The sequence below is a fragment of the Trachurus trachurus genome (assembly GCF_905171665.1).
Source record: "Trachurus trachurus genome assembly, chromosome: 4".
Classification (NCBI taxonomy): Eukaryota; Metazoa; Chordata; class Actinopteri; order Carangiformes; family Carangidae; genus Trachurus; species Trachurus trachurus.
The window spans coordinates 9006762-9031936 of record NC_139898.1 but is presented as its reverse complement, the minus strand read 5'-3'; the positions used below and the strand labels follow the sequence as shown (position 1 = coordinate 9031936).

The 25175-nt window shown below is 40.6% G+C and overlaps 3 protein-coding genes across 4 annotated transcripts in view; 1 reads left to right on the top strand and 2 right to left on the bottom strand.

Moving 5' to 3' along the window:
* The window catches only part of gabrg3 (gamma-aminobutyric acid type A receptor subunit gamma3), a gene marked incomplete at its 3' end in the record, with an annotated part of 79574 nt that extends 59640 nt beyond the window's left edge, over nucleotides 1-19934 (bottom strand). The window contains exon 1 of the mRNA XM_083970444.1: nucleotides 19886-19934. The remainder of the gene's footprint in view (nucleotides 1-19885) is intronic.
* On the bottom strand, nucleotides 140-20314 carry gabra5 (gamma-aminobutyric acid type A receptor subunit alpha5; the record flags this gene model as incomplete). Its single annotated transcript, XM_083970443.1, has 9 exons — nucleotides 140-430; nucleotides 2711-2922; nucleotides 3232-3384; nucleotides 6509-6652; nucleotides 13670-13752; nucleotides 17203-17423; nucleotides 17553-17620; nucleotides 19886-20010; nucleotides 20232-20314. 9 exons carry the CDS (start codon nucleotides 20312-20314, stop codon nucleotides 140-142), a joined length of 1380 nt encoding a protein of 459 aa, XP_083826569.1.
* Nucleotides 5287-25175, top strand: part of gabrb3 (gamma-aminobutyric acid type A receptor subunit beta3) — a gene marked incomplete at both ends in the record, with an annotated part of 45938 nt that continues 26049 nt past the window's right edge. Inside the window, 2 exons of one of the 2 annotated variants that reach the window (XM_083970441.1) lie at nucleotides 5287-5381; nucleotides 23345-23392. In XM_083970441.1, coding sequence (XP_083826567.1) covers nucleotides 5287-5381; nucleotides 23345-23392 — 143 coding nt within the window. Of the gene's footprint in view, nucleotides 5382-23344; nucleotides 23393-25016; nucleotides 25097-25175 lie in introns of those variants that run through there. The other variant, XM_083970442.1, reaches the window with a different exon arrangement.

The window sequence follows — 25175 nt, the reverse complement described above, 5'->3', positions numbered from 1 at the left end:
TAGACATGCAATGTAACCCAGTGACCTAAAAAAACACATTTATGATACAAGGACTAAGTGCTTGGCATTGTTTTTGATTGCGTTCCAGTTATCAAATCCTGAAGTGGTTGCCAGGAGGATGAACTCTCATCACAGAGCTTTACACAGCTCCTTTGATCACTGGTTCCCTATTGAGATACGTGGCCCAGTACACCAGGTTGAAGGTCCCAAACAGCACTGGGAACACTATCCGGGACATCTTATCAATCTTGCTCACGCTGTTGTAAGTCTTTTTGGGGTCTGGGGCCTTGGTTTCAGATGGTTTGAGCTGAACAGCTGTGCTATTTGAAATGGTGGAGATAGATGTGTCCTTTGTAAGGTTGGTTGTGTAATTGACACCGGCTGAACAGGTGTTGTTTGGCTTTTTAGACAGAGCCAAAGGGTCTTTTTTCTGCAGAGAAGAAAAAAAATGCATCGATTAGGCATGCGTATACACAACTCTGGCCAAAAAATGGGGCTGCATATTCACTGAACATTCGTTAACACACACACCACACACAATAACACAAAGAGAACAAAACGAGATGGCCATTGAAGGTTGAAAACGAGGATCAATGTCCTTGGGCAATAATGAACTGGCACTGTGCCACAGCACTGGCAGCCTGAGCCATGAATTTATTGATCCACCATTTTTTAACTTCTACGTCTCGACTAATTTGTGTCTTTCTTCATTGTTATGTGTTACATGGACTTTTTCACTCCATTACTCTTTCCCTTACTTCCCACACCACCACTCTTTCATTAGGACAAAGCAGCACAGAGGAGAGAGTGATAGAGTGGAGGAGGGAAAACGGGCATGTGGAGTGGATTTGTTATCAGGCTGTTAACGGAGGGTCTCCTGATTGGCTTACTGTTTTCTGTGATCCAATAAAAGAGCAGATTTCAGGTAAAACACTCAGAGAAATAAAATCCTGCAATGTTGAATGGTGGGTGCAGGTGGTAACTGCTTTGTTGTGACATCACAAATGTACAGGAAGCCCTGACGGTTGATATTAACATGTCAACCTCGGGGTAGAGCTTGGGAATCTCCGGCAGCTTCATCCCCACTCCATACAGACTCCTGAGAAGATGACCCTTCGCTTGGCTCTTTTTAACTGTAGATCCTTAGCGAACAAGACTTGGTATACTAAATGAGGTCATGGGAATTGGACTTTTTATTTCTGACAGAGATGTGGGTTCGAGCTGGTGAGTCATTCCAGTTCTGTGAGCTGCTCCCTCCTGACTGTATGTATTTTAGCTCACTGGCCACGATGGTGGAACAGCATCTGTTTTAAAGTCCATCTACCAGCTTAAAAGTTAATAAATTAATACTTAAAAGTTAACTTTAATACGCCATCCTGTTCACATTGATCTATTACCCCCCGCAATTTAACAAGGAATTTATCCAGGAACTTGCAGACAGCAGCATTTGATACGGCGGACCACAGTATCCTATTGGCATGCTTAGAATATTGTGTGGGAATTAAGGGAGCTGTTCTGAAATGGTTCTACTCTTATCTCTCTAGGTTTCTCAGTCCAGCTGGGACAATACTCCTCCTTGGCTTCTCCTTTACACCTCAAGGTTAGGGTTAGGGTTAGTATATATAGGGTCCACAAAGAATCTCTAGCTCCTCAGCTCTATGGGGCTGGTTAGCTTTTTTTTTTTAACTCATTGTTTTATAGCCGGCAACACTAATGTTTTGAATATGTCTCTCCACTCTCATCAACCTCACCTCTAGTGGCAGCAAACAGCTGTTTACAATGACAAACCTCTGATAAACCCGAGGAACTTGCTATGTAACACCAGTAACCAGCTCATGAACATACAGTAGTGAAGCATTTCACCTTTTTTTTGTTTTCTTTACTCTGATGGTTCTCATCAGTTCTCACTGTCTGCAGCAGTTCAGAGACAAGAGCAGCTGGTTATTAGTGGGGCATACCAGGAGCCAAAAGGAGGGTGATATGGTTCTTATGCAGGTAACAGCCTGGATGTGTGGCGTGAGTGAGGCCCTGACGTCGGTGAAGTTGTTTTTCTTACTTGCAAGTCTTTCAAGTTTGGTGGTGAAGTTTTGCCAGATACCCCCACTCTACTGCACAAGTACTGCGATGTACTCTGTAAAAGTACTCTATCTCTCTACATAGACTTTTTTCTACATTAATTTCTGTGTTATGCCTTTGTCTCCATATGCATACAGTATGCTAAAATGATTTAAAAAACAAATTCATATAGCCTATATGAATTATATTGAGATCCAGGTGTCAGTTTTACATAATTTTGTTGGTATGATGTGAATATGACATCAACAGGTCTTTCATCCATCTATTTCTGCTTTGCAATGCAATCTCTAGATCATGCCACACAACTCCAAAATAAAACATCAATGTTATGTATAAATAACTTTGCCAATGTGAGTCATATCATCTTTAAAGGGCCATAATATGTCAACTGTGGTTGAAATGAAAGTGGTTTAATTTCTGGTCTGCTCCAAAGATACTGTAGATAGTAGAAACACTTTAAAACCACAGTTTGGCACTCCCTAAGACGACTATGGCTGATGCTTTCTAACTTTAATGAGGGACGTCTCCTGCAAACAGTGAAAATGCAGCTACACAAATACAATTGCTAACCATCAATGTGGGGACCTTAAGAGAATGAAGAGACCGGCCTTTTGGCACATATTACAGTACATACCTTGGGTTGTTGGGCCTCCATTGCCTTTTTTCCATCCCAGGCCCAGCTCCTCTTGGTGAAATAATTGACTGTAGCAAATTCAATGAGGGCAGAGAAGACGAAGGCGTAGCAGACTGCGATGAACCAGTCCATGGCCGTAGCATAAGCCACCTTAGGCAGCGAGTTTCGGGCACTGATGCTGAGAGTGGTCATGGTGAGCACTGTGGTCACACCTGGGGGTTGAGCAAACTGGGTCAGTTGTACTAACCAGACTCAGGAATCTGTTGTTATTCCGATGGATTAAATTGTAGTAAAAGCAGGGCACGTTTCAAAGCAGATCAGGTTATGTATACCTGCTGCAGTGGCTTCTTGGCTTCTCTGTTTTATGCATGTACTGTATACAAGTAACTGATGTTTAAGTAATCAGGTATATTCTTACACAGACTCACAAATATTGCCATACCAATGAGATGTAAAATCATGCACCAAATCTGAAGTAATTTCACTGGTCGCTGTGTCTGTGTGTGTCTTTCCAAACTCACCAAACACAGTCCGCGCGGGCACAGACTCCCTGTTGAGCCAAAAAGAAACCTGGGACAGAATCACAGTCATGAAGCATGGCATGTAGGTCTGGATGACAAAGTAGCCGATCTTCCTCTTCAGGTAAAAGTGAGCCATCATCACGGTGTATTGACCTGGAGAAAGCAGCAGAGCAGAGGGAACGGGGGGTGTCTTAGATTTAATTTTTCTAAATTGTAATATACAGTAAAACTAGAGGAAATAGTATCTGATGAAAAACATTTTCATTTAGAAACAATCCTGCCATAGCAAATACAATCAAACAATCACTGATACATTTGATTTTACTCAGCTGTCAACTGAGTAACCTATAGGAAAAGTAATTATAATGTAATTGTACCTGTGCGGTTAAAATCATATCAACCACACAGCATCACACTCCTGTTGACCCTCTTGCTTGAATAACATACTTCTACTTGAACCTGCATCAAATCTTGGCCACTTGGGGCAGCGCAACACACTGCGAACACCACACCAACATCACCTTTATTCAGGCATGGATAACATGTTAGCAGACAGCTGCTTATTTACACATCCAGCAGAGAGGAATATTAGTGTTCATTTGGAGATATATTTCTGTCCTGATTATAAATCCAAATCTAATATTCACTCTTGTTTCAGCTCTGTACCGGCCTCTGAGGACAACACCTGACTCCTCCTCAGCAGATAAATGCTCCACTGTGTTCACCAGCAGAGTCTGGTTGATGTTCGCCAGATAGTAGGTTTTATTTTGCTTTCTTTCTTTAATTTTTCTGTGTTTCTGAGCTGAAAAATACAAAAAAAAGAAGAAATAAGACAAAGCTAGATATTTATCTAAGATAAAAAAGTTAGAAAAACAACCTAAAGTTCTCAGTTTGGTACTGGTATCTCTAATTCACCTGTGTAATATTCAGACATAACTCATCACTTACAAAACAACAACTAACGTCACAGTTTCTGGAATGTTTTCTCATGTTGGGGTGCGACTGATGTTGGATTGTACCAGAGTAGGTCAATGGTCATAGATGTTCCACAGTAGCCCTCTCTATGACCAACACTGACATGACTTGATAGTAACCCAGTTATCTTCTTGGCATTTTAACAGAGGGATTCCTCTCTGAGACGTCTCACAGTCGTCACAATCCTTTTTTTAATAATGTGTCTTGTGCTTGTCGCCATTCAAAATCTCTTTTTATGAATATGTTGTTTTCTTTTCCATCAGTCAGCGGGTGTGTTGTGGTGTGCATGGTCCTTCCAGACTGTAGCTGTGATTAAAGGCTCTACAAATAAACTTTGCTCGACAACCTCTGGGCCAGACTAGGGCTCAAAATGTGAAAGTGTGAGCTAAATTATTGAAAAACAGGCTGGTGGGGAAATCATCATATCCTACTAACCAACTGAAGATTGCATTTGAAGGATTTTTTTTTTCTCAAAAATCCTGTCGAGCCATGGAGTCTGATAAACTATAGAAAATCCACAGATGACTGCTGCTTTCTCCTGGCAAAATCGGATTTTTCTGTCTCACTAATCCCTTGTCACAATCTGCATCCTGTATATCTCTCTCGCTCTCCCTCACTCTCCCACTGTCTCTCCCTCTCTCTCTTTCTATGTGTGTGAGTGTGTGTGTGTGTGTGTGTGTGTGTGTGTGTGTGTATCTGTATGTGCGTGTGTGTGTGTGTGTGTGCAATAGACAGTCCATCCCATTCTGTCAGGCCGGGCCACACTTGATTGGGGACATACATCCTTGACTTGCCTGAGCTCCAGCACTAACACAGACCTGGATCAGTGGTGATTACAGCAGGTGCACAGATGACTGAAGCGGAGGGTGGTTGAGAGGGACCGGAGGAAAAGTTTGGACTGTCTGTGCGATGTGGCGACATGCAACATGTCCTTAAAGAAAAGGACACCTGTGTTGCCTTTGCTCCGAGGACTAGCAGCCAGCAGCCCTGCTCTGTGGTGGCACGACCGGGCGAACCTCACTCTGATCTGACCGCCTGCCGGAACTTGGAAGTGGATGGGAATCTCCAAGGTGTAAAAAAATGCGGTTGTGGTGGATTTTATTGATTGGTTTTTGGAGTGCCTATGGGGAACTGCCATTCATAGCGGAGAACAATGCAGCTATGTTGGTCAACTGGTAAGTACAGATTGAAACCATCTGTTGAGCTTCGCCTCTTTCTATTTTGATCTGAAAGCGCTGGTGCGTGTAATGCAATGAAATTACAAGGTTTGCCTTTCATCAATTCAATTTGCGTGTCTATATTTTCATCCTCTTCGGCTTAACCTGTCAGGTCAAAGGTCACCTCCTACCAGTGTGAGCACTTTGCTGAGCTATTCTTGGCTTGTTAAAGAGGGTTTGTACCTCAGATTAGCAATGCTAATTAAAGCCATGCCGGCTCTGTGTGTCGTCCCTCTGGTCTGAGCGCTGCGGGGTGGGGAAAGAGTTACAGAAAATAAACGCAGCAACCTGTGTGTTAATCTGAACTTGTTAAGCGTTTGGAGTCAGTGTCCCACCAGCATGGGCACGGTTGGCTTTTCTCCAGCTGCATCGACTGAACAGTAAACAATACATTATCCAGCTAAAGCCACTGTCGGCATCCATACAGTGCAGCTATAGGAATACCTTCCCTGTGATAAAACTCATTTCCGACAAGCATAGAAATGTATTATCATACTTCTTTACATAACAGAATTAAGCAGATGCCGCTTGCGCCCCCCCACCTACACCCCACCACGTGTCGTCGCCGCAGCAGCCAATCCCTGAGCTGTGACGTCACTCAGTAAAAGCACAACTGATGGGCCTGCGCACGGATTAACCCTACAGACCCAATGGCTCAGACCATGGATAAGTGATTTTTTTTGCCCCCCTTTCTCCCTCCCACCCCCAGCTATCCTCTCTTGGCAGCCCCAGAGACAGCTGGCTATGTGTGGGAGGCATTCTCAAATCCTTGTGATTCATTCATTGTCTCTATCCAGCTTGATTTGAAAACATTTTCTTCTCACAACATCTTTTGATGGTGCACGCTGTAATAACGCCAGGCTGAACAATAGGGTGGAGGCCGGGGCTTAACATCCGCGATGGCGCCCGGAGCTACTGTAACCTATGTGACCGGTGTTGTGGTGTAGGAGGATGTCAGGGCACAGGAACATAAACTGGAGCTGAGATGTAAATGGCCGTGCGTATGATACGGAGAGATAAATCATCTGTAATCCCAGGCCTGGTCATCCGGAGTCTGAGGGCAGTTCAATCCCTCTCCACCGTACCTCGACTGGTGTAGATGTCCTCTGTCCCTGCAGTCTGACCAATCAGATGGTACTGGTTTAGCCGGGAGCCTTCCTCTGCCACCACCACTGACTTGGCTGCTCCCTGAGTCCACGTGTAGACAACTTCTGAGACTGGATACGCATCTAAGTAAACAAGACAGAGAGATACGAGAGAAGATAAAATGAGACAATAACACAATTTGTTTACATTTTGATTTCAGTCTCTAATTTATCTCATGACCTCAGGGGGTGTCTGAAAGGGGTGCAGAGTTACACCTTTGTTAATCCTATGTTAACAGCTGATTTACAGTCAGACACAATGGGTTTGACAAGGAGAGAACCAGAGACAGACAATAAGAAAAAAACAGATAGATATTTAAATCTGATGTTTCTGGCACAGCAGGTGTTAAAAAGTACAAAATACAGATTTAAAATAAGATAAGGGATGCACCAATCCCACATTTTCTCTCCTATTTCTGATTTAGATAAATAGATAAAATTAGCCATGTTTTACTGATTTACCAGACTGATAAATCAATGTAATGATTAATTGAGGGGCAGGAAATTAATATTTACATTTTTTCCTTTATCTGTGTTTTGCATCGACTAAAGTAAAACACAGATTGCTTCTGATTTGAGGGGAATATTGGATGTCAAAGTTAATGCCCTACAGCCTTAGTGCATGTTCAGTGTATTATTTTCATGTTCACTGTGAGCTTTTGTTGCCGCTTCCTCTCAGACAAAGATGAGTTTGATAAAAAATCATGTTATGTGAATGCAATCATGTCAGAGTTGCATTTGCTGTGATGAGTGATTAGTTTAGGTGAAGGTTGTCTCCCCCTCTAAACTTTGATATCATAAAAGATTCCAAATCAATTATCATGGCACTGTGTTCTTCTTTGCTCACATTGGAAAAATATGAAAGAGAACCTGTAAAGCTGAGAGAGCTCATTGGCCACACAGAACTGACACAGAGACCAAAAATGCAGCCCAGCATGAGTTCAACATACAGTAAACTACACTACATGGCATGACATCAGCTGTATCAGATGTTGCGACATTTGTATGTATGATCAGTTCATTTGTTGACCAAACAGTACAAGGTACTGAAGCTGATACTACCTCTACTCTGTAACTGATATACAGTACTTTCAGCCTTGCCAACACAATATATATATTAAAGGTAATTACAGTAGGTAAGTAGATGACCATGTATTCTTTGATCACATATCTATGTTCAATATTAGTACAGTACTGCAGAAACATCAAAGCCTCAGTCCATAGATAAACGCTCACAGTCTGTATTCAGAAACTGAGCCTTAAAACCAGCAGTCAGGACTTCTGTAACTTTGTGATGTCACAACAAAGCAGTCATTGCTCTCAGCCATGTCTTAAGCTCCGCCCACCCACACCAAGTCTTCAAGAATTTGGTTTCTCTGAGTGTTTATCTGAAATCTGAGAGAGGAGATGTTAAACTCCACTCAGATGGTTTATGGATAATGGCCTATAAAGTAAATCAGATGAAAATGTAACAAATGTGACATTACAGTAAATGTCTTCTCAGAAACCAAATCACTAAATGTTTCCCCTGATTAGAAATTGTCCTATTACAGCAAAATTTGCCAAGCGACACAGATACTGTTTCCATGTTGTTGTTATTCATCCTCTTCCACATGTTTTCAGATGTTGCTAGCTAAGACATGTGGACAGGCTGTAATACAACACTTGACCTTTCACCCACTTTGCTTCATTACACAGAGATTAACTTGGTGTCACTGTTAAGAGCTCGTGTTTGGAACTGATGTAATCAGTTTGAGTGTATCACAATACACAGATGTTACTAATGGTATGATTTTATGTGTGAAGGTTTGGCACAGTTTGACGCATCCTCTGTTTGCTCACAGGGTTTAGCTAGTTAGCTTTGTATAGGTCGTTTTCTAGCTGCCAGTTCACTGTCAGCTGTGATTCTGTTTGTCTCTGTCATGTGCCGATGTATTACAAACACGCTCAATAGGAAACCAGCCAGTCCTGCAAAATCCAAATACACTCACTCACTCACTCACTCACTCACTCACTCACTCACTCACTCACTCACTCACTCACTCACTCACTCTACTACAACTAAATCTGTGTATGTGTGTGTGTGTGTGTGTGTGTGTGTGTGTGTGTGTGTGTGTGTGTGTGTGTGTGTGCGTGTGTGTGCATTTCTCTCTCTCAAATGTACTGCAGTGCAGCGTCCAATCTGACAGTATTGCATTAATCCAGCAACTGTGGTGTTAGAAGACTTCAAAGCAATTTAGATTGACCCAGTCAACCAGTCTATGGATTATCGTCTCAAAGACACTCCACATTGTCTCAAACATGTCTTTGTACAACGGTGTTACAAGAGCAGTTCAATTTGTTATGTTCTTAGGAGCACAGAATACTATGTATATATAATACTATAACAGGTTGTATGAGAAAATCTGAACGAAAAAAAACATCACTTAGAATGTATTCCTTCACTTGAAATTAATTCATTGATTTTGTGTACATTGGATGCTTCAGAAAGCTGCACTTTGTACATAGGAAGATAAAAGACACATTATGTAATGGCTTAGCTATTCATTGCTTTAAAAGTAACATATTAAAAAATGAACTTTAAGCTCATGTAATCGAACACTGAGGCTTCCATGTTATAGTATGTGTAAATACTGCATTCTGGACATTTTGCAATTTTGTGTTTTTAACTTTTTCAAATTATCAATATAAAATAATGATTACCTAAGTAAAGGAAATCAAGTACATTATTTAAAGCCCCATTTGTAGTCTTTATGCTTAGCTAACATACTGTACTGTAATTTCTGAGCAGCTAAGATGATGGCTCTCACTTCATGATTAGAGCACAGGCATGAGAGTAATATGAATCTTTTGTTATGTGTTACATTTAACAATTATTTATGGTAGTAGATGAAAATGTACAGGCAAATTAATGATGTTAATGCAAATGGAGTCATTAATCTCTCTTGTGCCAGCCGTTACATCCTTAGTCTCATCACTTTCTGAGAAATGCCTTTAATTTTTAGAGTAAACTTGAACAATTTTTATAGACAGCTTCAATTTATGTTACAGTTGAATGAATATTTGATCAGTTCTTATAGTCACTATCGATGTCCATTGTAACTTTTTCAAAACTCCTAAAGTAAACAAAAAATGAGGATACAATAGTTTTCAGACAAATAGGTTTCTATTCATGTGACCTTTTAGTTGGTGTAGTTAGTGTACTGATTGCTATATGTTGATGCTAATGAGGATTTAAAGCAAAATGTAAATATGTTAATGAGGGGGTTGATGATGTCTATGTTGATAAAGACAGATATCACTTCTTGATATTTAGGAGGATGAGGGATGATAAAAGGTCTGATCCTTGTATAGTAGTGATTTACTGGCACTTATGAATTTAAAGACATTTCAAGTGTTTCTCCTGCTGTGTGCCCTTTCTACTTTTCCACCACAGGACATTTGACAATACTTCTCAGTGACTATACTGTAGTTAAAGCTGCCTTTACTCCAGCTGTTGAGAATGATGACACATGCCTTACATCCCTGCCCATTTTTTCTGTCCATCAATAAGTGAAAAAGAAGACATACTGTATAGGTTGGCATAAGAGAACAAAAACAGTGGGTTACTTGCACAAATGTGAACATGGGACACACTTTAATAAGCACCAAGCTGTGGTCCCCAAAAAAGAGAAAGGGAAAGGGAGACAATCTCAATCGTCTCATTTTGCTGTCTGTTTGCATTTCAGGTCATTTGTAGATGTGTGGGGCGGGCTTCTGCTCTCCATTTGTGAGATGCAAGCTATTATTCTCAGCTAGGAATTGTGACCTGCAGGAATGCAGCATCAGGATTTGTTGTTGTAGTTTTTTTTTTTTTAAACAAAAGCAAGAACAGAACAGCAAAAGAAACCTTCCTACAAATGGACCATAAAGTATAGTATGACACTCCAACAGAGGGGTAATGTTAGCGACAGGTGAAAGAGTAGAGGCAGGGCAAACAGTTGGCTAAACATCTGCTTTTGAGTGGATTTAACAACCAATCAGTTAATTAATTAACTTTACAGACACTAATACAGTAGGTAGATTCAGTTACCTTTGAACAGAGCCAAGCTAACTTCCCACTGCTAAGCTAAGTGTCCTGGGACATGAGATAGGTATTGACCTTTTCGTGTAATACTTGGCAAGAAAGAAAATAATTGATAAAGTGAATTTGGTAATGAGAAAAAAAATGTAGACAGACAAAATGGAGAGGTTTATAGGGATTAAGTGGCTGCAAGTTTGGAAGCAGCATGCACAGCTACAGTAAAGAGACAGTTGATGAAAAACCATTGAGTGAACAGACATGTACAGTATCAACCAAAATGGCACCAGATGTCAAAGTACCAGGGATTAAAAAAGACAACTACATGAAACACCTGCACAGTGCTGGTCCCACACTTAAGGGCAACTGAACAGGCTTTTGATCAGACTCACCACTTTAAGTCTGTGGAACCCCCAATCTGAAATAATTTAACTCTTGTATGTTGTATCTTGACTCAGTAAATCAGTCACAATTTTGTAATTTTCCACATTTTTAAAATCTAAAAAAGTTGAAATTTGAAAATCCTCCAATCTCAAGACTTACTCAGACCTAAATATGTGTCGTGACAGTAGCAGCCCATAACTATCATGTCATGTTTGAATTGTAGGGCAATTATATTACAGACTGTTTTGAGCTGCAGTAGAAGAATCATGAGGCAAAGAGCGAGACAGATACATAGTGGGTTTCAGTCCTTGAGAGGTGATTAACACAATGGCAAAGGGCAGGTCTGCTGGAGCTTTGAAAGCCTTGAGCCCCAGGGTGAGTGCTGTCCATTAGGTCAAAGGATTATCTAGGGTTAATGGAGTCGGGGAAAACAGGATATACTTTACCACTGTAACTTATAACCATCCATGGGCGGTATGTTTACTGTCATATATGGTTTTCAAAGTTGTTTTAAAGTACTTTTTATTCTTCGTTGACCAACGTATCACCTCCATTTTCGATGGAAATATAAGATAATCTTCTCACACAGTTTATCGGCTCCCTTTTTGTGTGAGATACATGAATATAATATTCTAGTCATGTTCTTGCTTTTTCTACGGCTAGATTATTATTGTTTTTAATTGTTAATATTATATTTTTGCTATTTACATTTCTATATTATGTTATCACATGTACCAAATAACACTACAATATTCAAAAAATAAATAAATAAATAAAAAATGAAATGAAAATTAATTTGGCCACTGTAAGAAAAAAAAGGTTGCATTTTGCATTAGCACATACTATGATGCAGTAAGTAGCACTGAATTTTGTTGTCAGTGTGGTGAGAAAAAGGCTACAGCAAGATAATAAGCCAAAACATTAGAGGAACAGAACCAGACACTGACTTCACATGATGAATAGCAGCACGGTCTCCTGGTTTAAACCCTGAGGAGCTGCTCTGGAATTAAAGTGGACAGAAGGTGAAAGCAAAACAAGCTGCACATGCATCGCATTTGTGTGAATGTCTGCAACAGTGTACTGTAGGAGGAACTTTCTGAACAAAATTTGGTTCCCTTTCACAAGTGTGTTTGGCTGCAGCATGAGTCAAACATTTAGTTTAAATTTGGTTGAAAAGATTCAATGATCCCTTTTTACTCAGAGACGCAGAGACATTGAGTCATGGACATGTGAATGACAATGGGAAATAATGAGGTGTTCTAAAACTTGCCAGGATGATGTTTCTATTCAAATGCTGAATGAATTTGAACAGGATTTTACAGTGGCCATGACAGCTCAAAGCACTGCACCTTAAGAAGACACGTGCAAAAACACAAACGTGCAGGGAATTCAGAAAACATCTTCAACAATTTCACTTGTGCTGCAAATTCACACAGCATGACAGATGTGCTTCCAGGAGAAACTAAAAAGTGATGAACCTGACTGAGACTTGTTGTTCAATGCCCAATTGAAGTTAAAAGCATCAAATAACAAGTGTGAAAGAGAGAAAGAGCGAGAGAGGATTTTATGTTTTAAGGGACGCACTTTGATGCTTTGGTTGATTTATAAACTGAAAATGTGCACATAACTTGATAGATGAAAATACATTCAGAGTTTTTTGTTTCCTCCCCTGGCTGTTTTGTTGCATACAATTGCCTCAGGATATCTACAGGATACCAGGAAAAGACTTCTGTAACTAAACTTTGCTTATTTAATTATTTCAAGCAGGTTTTGACTTTCTGGGCTCCCAGACAAGTCAATTGACACAGTTAGTGTGGTGTCAAGTACAATGTTGCCATGGGTGGTTGTTCTGATTATCCCCATCCACACAAGTCTCAGCTTGGGGTTGAGGTGACCGAAGCAGGTGTGGGAGCGGCTAAATGCCATGACACAGGGCACGCAGCCTGCTCTGCCTCTGAGACCAGGCCTGAGCTAACCCTTCATACGTCAGTAGCAGGGAAGACCTCAAACGCTAATCTTAAGATTACAAGACAGGAGCTCCCAAGATATTTGTGTACCACTGGAGCTGTGTGAGGCAGCCTAACTAGCTTACACAGTAAGTAAGTAAATAAGTAAGTAAGGCACGGGGAAGGCTGGGCGCAGTGGTTTAGCTGTGTGAGTTGCTGGATTTTTAAATCTTACCTTGGTGGTTCATGCAAGGTTGGAGTGTCTCTGTGTGTGTGTTCATAGCCTACTGTAGCTGTTTCTAGAGTGTGTTTCAAATATTTCCCATTAAATGTAGCAGAGGCAGTGAAGGATGCAGGGGAGCAGCCCTGACATGATGATTAATGGCTTAATCAGGAGCAGTGTGTCAGTGTCTACATGGCTATCTCCTGCACTGCCACAACAATAGCTTTGCACCTGAGGGACATGGGCTGTCAAACACACCGAGGTACATCCATCCCTATGTCCCCAGCATTTAGAAAGACACTGAAACTGCAGCTGTGTCAAACCCGCATGCTGCTTTTCTCACTGGTGACCTCAGACAGGTTTCGTTCATATGTCACTGATGTCAAGGTTGCAGTTGCAGACATTAAATATTTATACTATAACTTTTCCTGCATTATTTAATCTCATTATTCACTGTGTGCATTTTGCTTAGAGGCATTTTTACTCACAGCTTCCAAATTTAAGGGGACAAGCATGGGCGTCCATGGGGAAATCCTCCAGTTGCATCGGGCACTCTGCTGATATAGTCAGTCTGAAAGAATCCAGAGTCAGGAAATAAATTGACTGTGTGATCATCATCATCATCGCCATTTTTGCAAATTAACACAATCCTTAATGATAAATAATATGTTTCACTTTGGTGCTGCTAAATTCTGTATAAAACCATTAACCAATGAAAATCACAGTTTGTCTTCATTAGTGACTCTTAAGATTATTGATCGCTCAGTGAAATGTATCTTTTCCCAGCACATAGCAATAATCAATTGAGCCACCAGAGGGACCCATGATGGTGTCTATATGGGAAGAAATGATGTCATTTTGTGTAAAAAAAAAAATAAAAAATAGAAAACTGAGGATAATTCTGTGCAGTGTGGCTGACACCTGCGTTTGGAGTTATAATGAAGAATGAATGAAGCTCTATTGGAAATTAAATGGAAAACATATACCCATGTTTTGGGTTTAAGTGTGAGCCACTGCCCACTGAGACAGTGAACCTGATCTAATGCTGCCCTCTGCTGGCCACACTTGTAATAGTAGTTAGTGCTGTCATGATTGCCCTGAAAATCAACACAATTATCCACTGCAAAATGGGAACATGACATTGTCTACTCCACAATGTCACACCAAAACACTAAGTAATACTAACTCAGCATGTTGACTGTTATTGATCGTTTCAATTTCCTGCTATTGTCTAATTGTACTCCCACTACAAATATTCTACATTTTAGTCCACTGTATTTATCTGACATCTTATTTTCAAGTAATATGCAGATTTATATTCAGCACACAAGTTCAATTCACTTGCATTTTATTAGTTTGGCATCAAATTACACCACATGTTATCTCATGGCACATAACAGATGAATGTGTAGATGAAGGCGGAGGGGGAGAGATGGTATAGGCTGTTGATTGTCATACAGAATGGTGCATGGTGCATTGTTGGAGATTACAAACACCTTGGCATCAGCACAAGCTGGCGGATGGCTCAGTTATTCTAAGTTCAAGCTGTTCAGCCAAATTCAAGTTCAAATTCAAAACAATGGATCTTTATTTCAGATTTTATTCAGGATCCCAGGGTACCAAACATGTTAGACTGATTCCAGGATCAGGGCTGCAACTGATTCATGTTTCTATTATTGATTAATATACTGAATGTTTTTCTCAATTAGTCCTTTTTTTAAATGTTGAAAACCTGTAAAAGAAAAATGTCCATCACTTAGTGTAATCAGTGTCTTGTTTTATTTGCCAAACAAATACTAAAAGTTATTTTGTGTCTGGTGATGTGTAAGAAAGAACAGCAGGTAATCCTCATCATTTGAGGAGCTCGGATCAGAGGATACTCATTGTTTCATTATGAGAGAAAATGGAATTTATTGAAATAGTGCTACCATAAAGAACTATTTGGTTTCAATGTCTTACTCAATTTAAATGTCAAAGAGTTTCAACAAGGAACTATAACTAGCTTATATGTGACAATGTGAACAAAGAAGCTAAAAAGGCTTCTCAATGATCACTTACTTAGATCATGCCATTAAGAACTTATAGGTTACAACTACAATGTGATATATAGTGATACAATGCAAATACATACATAATTCAAACTGACCACATCTACTGTCTCAGCTGTTTTGGTCATCAATTAAACCACAACCACACGAGTGAGATTCATTTGGGAGTGAAAACTAGAATAGAACAGACTGATGAGTCTCGACTGAATGTGTGTTATAGTACAAGACATTACATAGTCTTTGCTGACTGGCTGATGTGATGGGTCTGTTTTACGTCACACATCGCCCCCTTGTGGACTCTTTTATAAAGCTTAAAAGGGAAAATGCACTGTCTTTCTACTCTGTATTGCAGAGGTGTCCTGCTGATATTTATCCAGATTCTTTAAACATGAACATGATTGATGTCTCACCTGCATTAGAGCTGCAAAAACTACTTGACTATTGATCAGTTCATTTGTCCCTATATGTACAGTAAGAATTTGCTGATTTTCTCAGCTTCACAACATGTCAACTAAGAGCAATTATGTTTTGAATTGCTGATTAAACAAAATGAGCAATCTGAACTAAATCTGATTAGCTGTGGGAAATTACAGGACGTTTTTTTTTTAACAACTTTCTGTCATCTTATACAGAAAGAATGATCTATTTATCAAAGTTATACAGTATCAGATATTATATTTATCAGAGAATTTATTTGGGATAAGATTACAAAATGTATTTTCATTACAGTTCACTGATTCTTAATAATAATGACCAATAAGTGCAGGCAATGCAGGCAAATGAATTACCCTATAGCACAAACAAAGCAAATCACAACCGTCCATGTAAATGCTTCAGATGAAGAGGACATGATTGTCATCTGTTGTGCAGTCTAACATATACTATGAGGCCTGCACTGCTTGGCTCAAAACTCAGTGTTTCCTCAGAGAGATATTTTCATGGTACACTAACTCAGGCACGGCGCTCTACTCGTTCTGTGAACAACCAACAATGTAGAGGAGTAATGCATGCATAAAATGTTTCTCTAATAACCTCGTTCCCAGAACACAAACGCATTAACGCAGCCCATCGTGGACCCATTTGTAATGGCTTGTAGTGTTCACAAATGTACTGTAGATCTGTAGCAGTTGTAAAGTCAGTGGATCAATAGTCATTCCTTGACATGCAGCCATGCCCATTTCCTCTGACTTCCTTTGTTAATATTTGATTTGGGGGATTTATTGTCCTCATAAGATGATGACACAGCACTGAACTGAGTGGATGTAAATGAGATGATGATTCTATCTAGAATATGATATTTTTCTCTATAGTATTGAAGCATCCATAAACCATACAAACACTAACAATGACGCTTTAACTGCAAGAAAATAAATGACTTCAGGTTACAGATCCTGCAGACAATATGCACTTTACATTGGTCCATAGCAGCTCATATGATTATATTTCATTTAAAAAGGTCACAAAATGTGAAATGGGACTGTGACTGAGTGCTGGAGCGGCGGTGAGCAGAATACTGTTAGGTTTACGCTGTTTTCCTGTCAAAGCAAAGGTTTCTGCGATTGTGGTGACATGGTCAATGGCAGAGGATTGCAGCGTGAGGAGGAGGAGGAGGAGTGAAACCTTCAGTTCCCTGTGTCAGAGCGCTGGGTCAAAGCAAACATTTCAAGTTCCGCTGACCTCCAGTATACAGTGTGAGGACAACATGATGACGCATCAATGCACCACTGAGACATGTACTGTAGTATGAGTGTGTGGGCTGTATTAGTGCAGTAGGGGTCTTTTCGAAAAGAACTATTACAGACTGATGGAGGTCTTAGTCATCTCTCCAGCTCTAATTGGATTATACAACATTTATAAACAGCAGTGGCCAGGTCTGATGACTCAATGTTTTATCTGAAAAGCTGATTGGAGCAGGAGCGTTTAGCCTACTGTAGTCTGAGGCAGGATTAAAGGTCAACTTTAGGGGAGCTTACCTCATGGTATAGAGAAGAGTCCCATCATCTTTTAGCCGCAGCAGCTTGTTAGGTGTAGTCATATTGTGGGCAATGGATTTCTTCCCGTTGAGGAAGAAGGTGTCGGGGGTCCAGATGTTACTGGCCAGGAGATTATTCAGGGGAAGCATCTCCATCGGGCCTTTAAAGCAAAGGCGCTCATCTTTCCAACTTTGGCGGAAGAACACGTCAATGGTGTATTCCTGTAGAGTAAAATTACACAACGTCAGCAGAGGGATTTTGATGAAATATTTAAAATGACATCAAATGATTTGATCTATTTTAGTATATATTGAAAAAAAAGAAAAGAAAGAACAGAAGACTTTTCTCACCATTTCAGTGTCAGACACTGGACCAAAACTTGTGACAAAGATGTTGGTTTTAATCTCTGTCACCTTTTCTGTGAAGACAACGTGAGAGAGGAAGCACAGTGAGCCTTTATGATAGTTTTTTATTTTGACTTGCAGGTCTCACGCTTCCTATGACATCACACAAAATTACAACACAGACCACTGAAGGGGGCTACACACATTGTACCACACTGACATAATACATGTATCAGTTTGGTGATTTGTGATTGGTGACTAAATTTGACTTGTCAATAAGAGGTCAAACTTTGGGTGAGTTAGTAAAGGTTGGATGTGATGAGTTTCAGTTAGGCTATAGTCCCATGTTGCTGAGGATGGGGGTTGTGTCAGTTAAAGGTAGAGTAGGAGATCCTGGCAAAAAAAGATTGAGCAGGCTACATTTTGAAAATACACAATTCAAAAGTCCAAGCCCCTTTCTTCAGACTTCTCTCCGAAGCCACGCCTCCAGAGCACAGGAGCGCGCAATGCTTGTTCTTTTCTGCCATAACGTTGCTACAAATGTCTCGTTGAATTTAGCAAGCTAGCATAAACTTTCGCTCAGGCGTGTTGTAAATTATTGGAGACTCTGAGCAAGCACGCAATTAATAATAATAATAATTCATTTATATAACGCTTTTCAAAGACCCAAAGACGCTTTACATACAGAAAGAAGAACAAGGGGAAAGAAAAAAAATACAGAGAATTAAAGCACAAAGAGGGGTATGCGCAGAGCGGGGAGGGAGGGGCAGATGGCAGTTACAGGATTGTCCGTACCACACAGGTGACTGACATTTTTAATTTTTGTGAGAAAGCATTTAATTAATTGGATGCAATCGGGGTGTGAAGAGGATTTCAAGTTATACATTAAAAAAATGCTCCAGAAAAAGATCTCCTCCCTTACCTTTAAGAAGCTGATTGTTAGAAATGTGAAAGCTGCAATGTTTAACACAACACGACTTCAAGGTTCAGATTTCAATACTTTAATCCTTTCATTAAACACTATCTGGAAGCTGCACCAAGCTCTGCACTTTGTTACCACTGACACTGCATCAGCCCCATGGTACACGCTGCTGATGCAGTAATTCCTTTGTTGAAGCTCCATATTACTGTACTAGTCCTGCTACTTCTGTATTATTAAGTCTTTGATTAAGTTTATTTAAAAAAATAAAATTGTATTTCAAGAATTTAACATTTAAATATTCAAATGTTTACAGATGAATCAGCTTTTTAAAAAATTGAAACAAAGAAATAATGAGGTATCTGAAACTATCAAGAAGAAAAGAAGCATTCTCCTCATTCAGATTTTAAAAGTGAAAATCTCAGTGAGAGTAACAGCTGGGTTCATATATATCCAGATATAAAACAGAGAAATGTGTTCCTGCTCTAATTTATGACCACAGCGTGTTTCTCATCCAGCCATGACAGATATGAATGGATGAAGAAAACAAATCACTAATTCTGGTCAAGCGGTGAAATTATTCAGTATAATATTGAAACCCCTGTGCTGTATATAATTTGTAAAGAATTGACTGTGGTGACCTCTAGTGGTCCGTCAAAGGAGTATTGAATATTAGTTAATGATACTCAATACATGAAGTACTTACTTTGTACTAAGTACCTGCCTACAACCTAACTAAAGGTTGCATTACACACACATATGTATAAATTGAGTTTGTAATGTTGAATTATGCATACAGTATGTATCTGAAAGATATGCATAATTCAAAAAAAATGTTTATCTATCCATGCCTTTTTCACACGTAACACCAAAATTACAGAGCATAATGTAAAATGTACATTTTATCCTCTTATTGTATTGAGCAGAATCGGTGTCTTTCCATTTCTTTTTCAAGCTGTGAAGTTTTCAGTTCTCGTCTACATTGGCCTTTGTCCACTGAGAACAATGGAGCTGCTGTTAGATGAAAGCAATAAAGGCTTTCTCAAGGTCACACCTATGAGCTTCAGCGTGTGTTCATAGTGCCATTAAATCATATTTAGTGGAGGTCTGAAAACGATGAACACATGAACACAGACACATTTTCTTTGTATGGAATAAGCAGGGAATGAATGTTGCAGTGCAGAGCTTTGTTCTCAGTGTGGACTGAGAGGCTGTAATCGTTCACGCAGAGATATCAATACAGACGCTAAACAACACATTTTTCTTTCGTTTAAGGGCAGAGCGTTCTGCATTAGTTAGCAAAGAGAAATCCCCCAAGACATTTCATAACGGCGTAATCAGTTCTCACCTTGCATATGTGTAACTGCATTAATTACCTCAGTGACAGGAGTGTTGAAGTTTCTATACTCAGTGGGCTTACCTCCCAGTCCAGGGCGGAGTCTGTTGTCATAACCATCCAGCAGTCCATCCAGGATGCGTGTGAAGATGGTGATGTTGTCATTTAATTCGGCCTCTTTGGGAGTTCCAGTTACGTCCTGAGAGAGACTGGATATAGAAGCATTTTAAAGAAATTAGAAACAGACAAAACTCTCAAAAATAAGTGTTGACCTAACACCACCAAGGTCAACCTGGCTTATTTCCATCATATCTTATTCAGAGTTTAAATTCTGATCATTCCAGCAAAAAATCTATTCACTAAGAGGTGAATTATTCAAAATGTGTCTCTATAATAATGGACTGGAAAGTCACAGGAGTCAGTTCCTTACCTCAGACGGCAGGTGATGCTCACAAGCAAGATACAGACCCACAGACGTCTCATTGCAAAGCTGTAGCACATTCCATCGCCCATTCCTGAAACACAATACCCTCGCTCTTAAAACTACATTAACTGTCACACAAGCACTGCTGACTGTTCAGATCTCAAAAGAAAACACTTTTGTTTTTATGATTATTTCTTACTGTCCCAGCAGTCACAGTGTGCAAACTAAACATCAAATAACACATGCTGTATTTGTCATCATAACACAGTATTGTATAGGGATAATGCAATCAGCTCAAAACTGCACTCAATGAAAGCAATACATTTGGATCAGGTACATAAATGTTTTTTCTTACTAAATAAAAAGAAGGGGGAATTCTGTCTCAGTCACAAAAATGCAGCCCTGGACACAAATGTGTGCAGAGTTGCAATTTCCTTGCTTAATCACAATAACTGAGCAACATCTGTAGGATCTGCAGATGTTGGGGGAAAAAAAGAGCTGATGATGCAAAGTGCTAAGTTCCCACCTCTTTGATCACACTCGCAGTATGTCCCCTCTCTCTTTGTTGGACTCCCTCCTATAGCCCACCCATCTCACTGCAAGACCCCCTCTCTTCAATTTCACTAATGAACCTCCCCAGTAAGTTGATCACTTCTGACACCGACACAGGCTGAGCTCTGCTCGATTTCCCCACCACTGAATAGGCTATTCCGTCAAAGCTGAACGTGACATACAGTATACCTGTGCTGTGCCTATATCGCCTACTGTACATCTACAGCACAACTGTAAACCCGCAATCCTTTCTGCACCACAGCTGGACTCTTAACATACAGTAAAAAAAAATCTGAACGCAACCCCGCACTGCATCCCCCTCATTCACGACTCACTCGTGCTCTCACTCTCATCCCTACACAAGCCGCCTGATTCTCCTCCAGTGGGATGGAGAGTGTGAATACCTCTGTTCCTCTGACTTTCATCACCACCGCCCGCGGTTCTCTGAGACTCTCTACCCGGTGCAGGTCTTCTCCACACAACAGCAACAGCAGCAGCAGCAGCAGCAGCGGCGGCGGCAGCAGCAGCAGACCTCGGGCACACACACTAGCCTATTCTCCACCAATGCCCACACGTCCTACTACATCTCACACATTACACTGGCCTATAACAACGCTCTGCTGCACAGGCGCTGAGCCGCAGTTGCCAAAGCTTACCACACAAGACGCTGCGCAGTCAAACTTCTTCCCGCTCCGCAGATAACCTCACACGCAGATTGCACTTTTCAGTAATTGGCATCAATTCTGAAGGAAGCCGCCTCCATCCGCGCACAATAATTGCATATTGGAAAAAGAGAAAGAGGGAAGGAAAAAGGAGGAAAAAAAGGAGAGAGAGACGTGGACTAATTTCAGTGTCAGCGAGGTTTATTTCGCCCCAGAGCGATTAAAAGGTTGGCAGCGAAAAAATAAAGGCTTCCCAATACTTCTGCTGACTGACCATCCTTTACTTTGGTCTCCGAGGAACCGCGAGCACACAGCAAGCGCTGCAAAAAATCCAATACTGTATCCAAAGGCAAAGTGCAATGCAAATGCAACGTTGATGTGAATTGAAGAGACGAGCGTGCGAGTGTGGCCAGCAGAGGAGCAGGAGGATATCTGGCCAGTGAGTGGAGGAGAGATGAGGAGGAGAGATGGCGAGACAGAGCAGGGAGGAAGAAGAGGGGAGAGGAGAAAAAAATGTTAAAGTATCAGTAGTAACAGTGATAACCATTAGAGGGATCTTCACGTCCACATAAACCTCTTACAGTAAAACCTCGAGAGATGGTTTGTGATCAGACTCAGTATCTCTGCAGAAATAGCAGCGTGTGGGTGTTGTGTAGCAACAAACTTGGTGGTGGGTAGACAACAACCCAACAACAGGAATTTTATAGTGATACATCATTTTTTAAATATCAGTACTGCTTTGAATGCCATACAATTTGCTGTGTCAGCTGGTTAAAACTGGGCCATTTTACATCATTCACTGCCATTGTGTGGAGAGTTGGGATCACCGATCTCATCTGGTTGGATCGGGTTCAGACCAATATGTCCAGACTGGGTGTGTGACCGATCCCTGTTATGCTGAATAGTGTTCTGTTGTGCTCTACATTATTTATTGTGGTAGGGACCCCTCACTGTATAACAAATACTTAACTCAGTAGGCCACACACACCTCAAACTGGCAAACTCACCATGTGCAATAATCAACTGTAAACATTCATCATGCCTATGCTGCTATTTGAAATATCTTGTTTTAAATATTCTGCTTTTACTAATGTATTTATTTATTCTTTTTAGTATTTTAGATTTTTAATTTTGTGTTGTTTGGTTATCCACTTTGCTACTCCAATACTGCACATTTCCCCACTGTAGAATAATAAAGGTCTTATCTTGTATTTACACAAACTGTTCGTTAATGTACATCCATTAGGGATCTATTAGAGTTGAGGGTGTTATCAGGTTGAGATCATGATATGGTAAAGATAGAGCTCCTCTGCAAGTTCACAACGTAACAATACAATTTCCTAAACTGTCCATGATTTGCAGAAAAGAAAAATAATAAAAGGTGGTTTAACTGTGAAAAAAAAACTGTGTATTTGTTGCCTATTTAATGTAACATCAGAATCAGAGGAGAAAGCTGAATATCAATAGTCACCTGTTTTGTTTTTCTGTCACATGCACTTTTTTCTCTTGATAGGTCAACCGAGTGTAGCCCTGACTTAAGTGGGACACAAACCTGAAAAAAAATACAGCCCTGTTTTTTTGTGGTTAATGGTCCAGATCACAGGAGGAGACAATATCTTGGGCACCTCTACCAGGAGCACACATACTGTATAACTCTACAGTGTATTTCATTATTCTGTCTTTGATTCTACCAGGCTTAAGGTCAACTTGCTTATAATTGACTCTAATAGAGGTGGATATCTTATGAAACATAAGGTGTTTGTGAAACTGTAACATTCATGTTATTTGGGTACTTAAAACTGGAACAAATCCCCAGCAGGGACGCAGGGAAAGTCAGGGTCAGACAGTCAAAGTCAACACTGTAGTGACACAGAAAGTAATGTCTTGTTTTTTTTCTGTTTACAGGAATGCTGTTGATGGGAACAAGAAGTTGTACGCCATCTATGATACAAGGTAAGATTCATTCACTAAATGTTGTTCTGGAGGATATTAAAAATGAAAACTTGTCAAAGCAGCCGAGTGAATAGTAGAAGGTTAATTCTGAACTACAGCTGCAGACCAGTCTCCATTTCTTCTACTGATACTGTGGAAGCATCACACATCCAAATAGAAATACCCTCAACCTGTTTACAGAAATCTTGCCTTGATTTGTCAGGACCTCTATAACTATGTGATGTCAAAATTATACTATTACCTTAGCCACGCCTGACCCAATAACACTTTTGTTTATTGTATTTTAAAAAAAAAACTAAATGTATAACACCACACCAACTGATACGTCATTACAGAGCCCCCTTAACAACAGTGCTATGAAAGATGAGGGGGTAAACTTTAATTTGTCTGAAATACATGTTTTATCAATGTTCTCTGATTATTGCCATAGTTGTAGGAAGCTACAGTATATGCTACAGTGTGTTACCTGTCACCCAGGAAACAGTCAGCCAATCAGTGACAGATGTTACTTTGACATGGTTAAAACCACAAACAGTGTGTCTTCATCTGGATACTTGAATAAAAACAAGGAAGTAGCAAAAGTTTGGGGCCAACTTGTCTGAATTTTGCTAAACAACAGCTAGGTCAATTATAGGCCATTGATTAATGCTAAAGCACAGATAATATTCACAGACAGTCACAGATGAGAGTCAGTCAACAAACTATATTGCACATTCGCCACGCTTTGAAATAATTGTTGTTGGATTGTGTATTTGATGAGTTTTGAGGGACAGAGGACCTTGTACCATTCACCATCATTGTGTTCGCTGAGCAGCTCACGTCTCTGCCCCGCAAATCTCAAAACAACATGCACTGAAAATTAAAGGTAATGAACCTACGCCTATGACTTCATGGATTATGGCAATTGGCGAATTTGCCAAAAATGTTGAACTATCCCTTTAATGGGCATGTAAAAGTTACGCACTACAGCTTTAACTTTGGTTTGAAGAATTTTTATTTTCCGTTCAACAGTTGAAAAGTCTTGCTTTAAGAAATTCACAGAGAGCCAGACTGTCTGTACCCCCTCCTCCCCCTGTGGCTCTGCCTCTGCCTCTCACCTCCACACTGAACTCTTGCTCAACGTGTCTCAGGTCAGGGCAGCCGCTTAAATAAGCTCCTATATGTAGACTGTCACGTGCCCTCTCATCATTAACCAGGGCAGCCTCGCGCATACTGACACCTACAGTAGGAGTCATTTCCAAACTCGGAGTTTGTCAGAGGGACAGTTTACTGTGAAGCCGGGCGGCAGCTTTTACTCTGATCCTCACGCGTGGACCGCGGACCTGTGGATCTATTGTTGTGGTAGATATCCAGTGAAGGGAGGATGGAGACGTGGAGCAGCCTGCTGAGTCTTTACGGCTCCGCTGCCGCACCACAGGATGAAGAACACGTCTGACACTCAAGTCAGCGCGCCTCTGCCTCATGAAGCATGTTATACAGCATGGGGGGAGTAGACACTAGTACACACAATGTGGAAGTAGTCTCACCTGATTCAGTGGGAGCGCCAGTGTGAGCGCCGTGGCGGCTTCATTTAGTCATTTGTTGGCCGCTGGACAGCACCCACCCCTCCACACGCACCGCTGGGATGTGGGGATCCCAGAGAACAGGGCTCTTTGACATCCTCTCTCTGCCGCTGGTCGTGGCAGTGATGTGCTGTGCTCAGAGGTGAGTGTCCGGGGGACTGAGCCGGACACGAGTGTGCGTGTCCGCCTTCACAAAGAGTTACATCCTTGTTTGTTTGTCT